At 47.2% G+C, this 6,913-nt stretch overlaps 1 protein-coding gene across 1 annotated transcript in view; it reads right to left on the bottom strand.

Moving 5' to 3' along the window:
- The window catches only part of WDR11 (WD repeat domain 11), a 58,115-nt gene extending 53,881 nt beyond the window's left edge, over positions 1-4,234 (bottom strand). Inside the window, exons 1-2 of the mRNA XM_002718693.5 lie at positions 3,954-4,234; positions 3,237-3,348 (exon numbers count right to left, since the gene is read on the bottom strand). Of these exons, the coding sequence (XP_002718739.2) occupies positions 3,237-3,348; positions 3,954-4,039 (198 nt within the window). The 5' untranslated portion in view covers positions 4,040-4,234. The remainder of the gene's footprint in view (positions 1-3,236; positions 3,349-3,953) is intronic.
- Positions 4,235-6,913: the final 2,679 nt, after the last annotated feature.

Below are 6,913 nucleotides of genomic sequence, written 5' to 3' on the forward strand. Positions count from 1 at the left end.
CTCTCTCTAACTCTTTCAAATAAATAAAATAAATCTTTAAAAAATTAGATTTCCTAAAACTTAATTATGACAGAATATCTAAAGTCATAAATTGCCAAGTAGAATGTTTTCCTGAACTTTATTCTATTGATTTAAAGAACACAAAAATCTCGCACGGGGGGAAGAAAAAGAAAAAAAGCAACAAAGAACAAAAGAAGCAACAACAAAAAACATTGTTCTTTAATAAAAATCTAAGAGCATTTCCTCTAAAATAAATGCTTCATACCTTTATTAACATTATTAAGAACAGAATTTTAAAATAAAAAACACAAGACTCTCAAAGCAAATCTGGCTGAATCCTTCAACAATGAAAGCTGACAGAGCAGAGACAACTTCCATAGTCTGTACCAGGAGCCACACCTTCCCTGGGCACCACCTCCTGCCTCAGCATCCTGCCTGTGTCCTTCAAAGACACTGAATTACCTGTAACTGTTCACTTTTTCTCACTCGTCATCCACCCATGAACTGCCAGCTCTATAGGGCCGATCACGTAGGCCTGAATTTCTCTTTCCAGACCTTAGCACCATGCCCAGAGCTGATGTTCTCCCTTTAATGAATCACCTTAAAAACCATAAAATCTGCAAATATATACATATAAACACATACACACATAAGCATACTCATACATTACGCTAAGGTCAGAAAGTGAGCTAACAGATTCCAATGGTATTCGTGAAAAGATGGAAACAAAGATTTCTGAACATTAGTATGAATGAGCCTTAGGCCTTGCTGTAATATATCTTTTTCCCAGGTAACTTTTTAAAGATGTATGTATATATACAGGCATATGTATGCACATATGTAGTACATGTATTTGGAAGGGTGTGTTCATGTATACATATGTCTGTGAACATGCAGTGCCTAGATTTGAATCCTGGCTCCACTCCTGATGCGTGTACCATGGGAGGCAGCAGGCGACAGGCCAAGTACTTGGATCCCTGACATCAATGTAGGAGACCCAGACTGAGTTCTGGGCGCTTGGCTTCGACTTGGCCCAACTCCAGCTGTTAAGGGACTTTGGAGAGTAAACAAGTAGATGGAAGAGATTCATTCTCTCTCTGTCTCTCTGCATTTCAAATAATTAAAAAGTAAAAATAGCGGTATTTTCCCCCCTATCTCACACTATATACACAAGTTAACTCAAAATGGATCAAGGATTGAAGAAATGAAACTACAAAATTCTCAGAGAAGACATCAAGTGTACATCTTCATGTTGAAGAAAGCAGTGATTTATTGGACATAGCACCAAAAGCACAAGCAACAAAAGAATAAATGACTACATCAAAATTAAAAATGTTTGTCCTTTAAAGGTTAGCATAAGAAAATGTGAGACAATGTTTGTAAATCATGTTATAAAGGACTTGTATCCAGAATACATTATCTCACTCAATATTAAAAATACATTACAAATTTAAAAAGACAGTTTCTGAAAAGACATCTCTCTGACAGTAAAAAAAAACAGAAAACCCAATTTAAAAATGAGCAAAGGACGTGAATAGATATTTCTTCAAGGAAGATATACAAATGGGCAATAAGCACCTGAAAAGACACTCAACATCATTAGCCATGGGAAAAAAAAAATCAAAACCCCAGTGGCGAACAACTCACACCCACTGGGATGCTATAATCAAAGCAGAGAACAAGTGCTGGTGAGGATTTGGAGGAACTGGACTCCTCATAAACTGCTAATAAGAATGTAAAATCTGGAAAACAGTCTGGCTATTCCTTGAAGTCAAACATGGGGTCACCAAGCCAATCAGTGATGCACTCCTAGATACACACCCAGCAGAAGTGAGAACAGAGTCACACAAACATTAGTACACAAGTGTTCACGGCAGCTTTACTCATAACAGCCACAAGGAGGGAATACCCAAACGCCCATTAACAAAACGGGACATATCTTTACAGTGGAGTGTCCGTCAGCACTAAAAAGGAACTGAGTGCTTATACATGCAATGACATGGACGGGCCTGGGAAACATCACGCTAAGTGAAAGAAGCCAGGAACAAAATGCCATAGATTGTACGGTTCCATTTATATGAAAAGTTCAGAAGAGACAAATCCATAGAGATGGAAAGCTTCTTGCTGGCTACCTAGAAATGAGGTGGATGGGGGAAATGGGAGGTGATTGCTAACAAGTACAGGATTTCTTTTTGGGGTGATGAAATTCATGCACAACTGTCAAAATACTAAAAACCACGGCACTACACACTTTAAGTGGGTGAATGTTATGGTATGAACATCTCAATAAAGCTACTACTACAAAAAAAAAAAAAAAAAAACCACAAAAACCCTAAATCTCAACTTCCAGTGTTGACCTCTCCTACACGTCACATCGCTGTAATACATTCCAGGCATCTCCGACTGTCATGCTCAGAACTTAACCTCACGGACGTCACACACACTCAGCTTACCATAACCGGCAATACCACCAGCTACTCAGAGAAACCCTGGAGTCATTCTGCTGATCCTCCTCATATCGATCATCTAGAAAGACGACCAGTTTCCCTCTTCCGCAGCTCCTGAACACGACTCCTCCATGCCTCAGCTTCAGTTTAGGCTGAGACTCCTGCAAACGTTTCCTAAATGGCCTCACTGCCTCCAGTCTCGCCTTTCTCCACTGCTGCCACAGGGAGTTTTTCTAACATGCAAACATGGTCACATCAACCTCCTGCTTAAAATCCCAACTCCTTCCTGGTGTGACAGCTTTCAGGACAGACGGGCGGCTCTCGGGGCGCGTCCCCTGTCAGCACTCCTACCAGGGTGCCCACCTCTCACCACTGCGTGCACACTGCTCACCTCCCTGCCATGCGGGTCCCGTCTGTCACTTGGATAACGTGTCCACCAGTCCCTGAACTGGAGAGCCTTCTGCGACCCCCGACCCCCGCCCTCCCACAGCCGGTCATCAGCTGTGAGACTTCACCCGGGGGCTTTCAGCGGACCCCCTCGGGCCTGCTCTGCTCTCAGGGGAGGCTGAAGGGACGAGCGGGCGGGCGGCCTGGCAAACTGCACAACTGCTGTTTCCCATCAGCCTCACAGCGAGGTGAGAACCAGCGTTTAATCACTCATCCGAGAGGGGCGAGAAGTCGTGCGGATTACACGGAAGAGGTTTTCAGCCGCTCCACGCGGGACTTAATGAGAACCCAGCGATTCGGTGAACTTCACACAAGTTAGAGTCAAAGCGGGACGTGGCTTACCTTGACAACGTCAGCTTTATGTTTTTCTAAAACTTGAAGAGTTTGGGCAGTACTGGAATCAATGACTACCACAAGGGAATGGCATCCATAGGCAATTAAACCTTGCCAGCCCCTGGCAAGACAGCAAAATTCAAATTTAAGCACAAAACAAGGATGTTAATTTCTTTAATAAATGCTCAATTTTATTCACAAGCACCATCCATGAGTTATTTAGACACCAAAGTCAGCGTTCTCTATGATCTCCTTTACAGAAAAGGCGGAGCCAAGCGCAAAACGCTTGCCGAAATTCGCTTTTCGTTCGGATAAGAAGGCGTCCTGAGGGCTTGGACTCGGGGAGCCCCAGCAAGGACAAGGGCCAGCAGGGGCGGCCGGGGCCGGGGCGTGGCCGCCGAGCGACGGGGCGTGAAACCCGAGGGCAGGGGGACAGGATAGTCAGCACGGAGACCAGCAGGTGCACAGGGCCCGAAGGGGCGGGGACAGGCGGCCGGGGGCTGCAGGCGGCGGCCACGGACCGGGGTGCGGGCAGCACGCCCCGGAGAGCGCGGGCGAACCCACACGGAGCGTTCACTCCTTTTACCACCACCACAGCCGGTATCCGCCATCTGGAAGACTGAGGGCGGCCCCCTGTCCCGGCGAAGCCACACGAACCCGCCTGCATTCCCCTTCCCCTCACAAACGCCTGGCCGACCCCGGCGGCCCGGGGGCCCAGCGCCTCACCAGTCCACCGCCGTCTTGTTGTGGGCATTGAGGGCCCCCGTGATGGTGCGCGCGGACACCTTGAAGTTCACGGTGTAGGGCAACATCTCAGCGGCGACGCCCGCCCTGCCCTCCGACCCGCAACCAGGAAGCGGCGGACTCGCGCTTCCGTTCCGGAGTCCGGGTGGCCCCCGGACCGCCGCTGCCGGGTTCCGCCGGATCCAACGTTCCACTCCCCGCGGGTTCCACCGACCCGGATTCCCTCACTTCAGGCTCCGTTGCCTTCAGGTCCTACCGGGAACGCGTTCCGCCTTTCCAGGGTTCCGACGCCCAGGTGGTTCCGCCACTCGATGCCTGCTAGAATTGTGCTTGAAGAGGAGATAGTGTTGTTTTTGCTTTGGGGGGCGGGGGGGTGCATAAGTCCCTGTGCCCTGCTGGAAGTCGTGAAAAGCAAGGGATAAAAGTCCCAGGGGGACTTTCTTTTAATGTAGGACAGCTGCCGTGTCGGGCACCAAGGTGGACGTCAGGACTGGGTCCTTGTAGAAGACGGGTCTCCGCTCTCACAGAGTTTACGAAGAAGAATGAATGGATGAATGGACAGATGGATGAATGGGGTGCATTAAATGAAATGGGGGGGGGCGGGGGTTGACGTGAATGGACTCCAGGCTCTGGAAACACAGAGAACACTGTGTGTCCGGTCCTGGCAGTGTCCCCTCCGCACTTGAGGAAAAATGGCGCTCATTGTGCTCGTGGCCAAGTGCCCCTTCACCTGTTTGCTGGGCTTGCTTTGACTTTTGCTGTTTCCCCCATGCCTGTCTCCTTGGAATCAGACTCACTTATTCCCTCCTTTGCGCTGTACCCTTTATGACAGCACTCAACGCAAGGATTTCTTTCAGGAATGATAATTGACCATTTCCCCTCCATACATGGTCAGCTCCTTGATCAGCAAAAACGGACAAAATATTTGGCAGTTTCATCACGAGTCTGTGTGTCCACCTTGGTGTTGGACCCCAGCTCTTTGGTCGGGGACGTGGAGGCACTCAGGGCTGGGAACTGACAGAACACTGGCCCAGCTGCAGGCTAATGGGTCATTCTTTTTTTTGGGCAGTAGAAGCACCAGCAGCATAGGTGACGAGAACAGAGCAGCAGTAGCAGCCCACAAGGGGTGGCTCCTTTTATGCAGGGTTACACAACAGTGGCCATCAGCCAAAGAATTATCCCACAGAAAATCTATCAGCCATCCTGGGCCTGCTGGCCAGCAGGCAATGCATCTATCACTGGGAACTTATCTGTGGAGGCATAGATAAGCAGGCATGGCAGCATGCAACCTTAACACTATTCGTCAACCTGTTAACCTGGATTCTCCTGCGGTCCCAACATTTAGCACTCTTGTAAAGGAAGCTTTCTCAGACGTCCTCAGACGTCCTCCTCACTGTCAAAGCCAAGGAACAGGTTTTAGTTCTTAGTTGTGCCCTTGCAATGCATTGCTGCTGCTGCTCATCTTCCTCTCCCTGGTCCCACGTCTTTCCTAATGATGCATCCAGGGCCCGAGAGATGCCCATAGCCACAGATCTGAATTTATCAGTCCCTTATTAAAAATGGTTGATGTGTCCTATGACAGAGATTGCTAACTGGCTTCCAAAATTCATTCCTCCCTTCTTTCATAGGCTCAGAACTTCCATTTATATCTGGGCACATTGTCATTCCATTAAATGGGTACATTTCCCTGCATCCATAACAACTAGACCAGGCTGTAAGGATAAATTTTGGCCAGTGAGATGTTAAGTGGAAGCGTTGTGACCTCTGAGAATTCACTTGTCTGTGCTTTCATATGAACTATTTCAGTGTTTAGACATTGGTGTTGGCTGCAACTATGTCTGACTCACAGGAGAGCAGCACATTTGCAGCTAACTGTAGTGTATCAGCAGAGGTATAAATAGACCCTGTTAGACTCACGACTTTTTCTGAAAAGAACCAAATCCCAGCCTTTCTTTCTCCTCCATGCCTGCCACCCCTCGTGGCACACGTTGGTTCTCAATCAGTGACTGATGTTCCAGGAATTTCAAGTGCTCAGGAAGCATAAGGTCAAGCAGGTAGAAGGTGACCATCAGGAGTCAGTGCAGAAGCTCACAGATGGAGACGGGCAGCAGGTAACCGGACCTCCCATTTCCCTGGGAAGAAAAAGGATTTTGGAGGAAGACAGATTAATTAGTTTAAATCTGTAAGATACCTTGAGTTCATGAAAGTTGAATATTTACAGCAAGGGCCAGCTGGGGTTGGAACAGCAATATATCTCCCATGGCATAAGAGTGTGCAATTAAGTATGTTAATGGAGTTTTATGGCCTTCTGTGAAGCATCTGTCCTGGCTGGCATGGAAGATAAAATGTTAAACACACAAGACAATTGATCTGTTAGCAGGGCCAAACCTATTCTCCTCTTTGATACCTAAAAAACTGTCCTGTCCCCCCATGCACAATGACATTGACTCCAAAGCCTGGTGCTGTGAACTCAGGGGTATCCTGCCACTACAGCATCATTTGTATTCCTAAATTAGGACAATTTTTCCCCTTGTCTTTTCAAGATAGTGGAGATAAGAGGATGTAAATTTCCTAATCCTACACTGATTGAGTGTGGGGAATCAGGAGAGAGTGATGATAAGTAATATATAATTGAATGAATCACTTCCTTAATACACTTTCCAAGGAACCATTAAAGGCAGCACTGGTAAACGGGTTTGCGCCTGAATGCAGATGTTGAGGACTGAGATGATGAGGTCAACAGCTTACCATTGAGCACTCAACAGCATAACCAGCAGCATAACAATCCCCTTACCTACTTAATCTACTCAGATCCACAAGACTTTGTCAGCACAAGAATCCTATACATGACAAAATCAAGGTTTACAGAATTGCCCAGGTTATACAGCCAACAGAAGAAGACAGACACAATGCTGGAACCCAGTGGCAAGTGATTCCGAAAC

Source organism: Oryctolagus cuniculus, chromosome 15, assembly GCF_964237555.1.
Source record: "Oryctolagus cuniculus chromosome 15, mOryCun1.1, whole genome shotgun sequence".
Classification (NCBI taxonomy): domain Eukaryota; kingdom Metazoa; phylum Chordata; class Mammalia; order Lagomorpha; family Leporidae; genus Oryctolagus; species Oryctolagus cuniculus.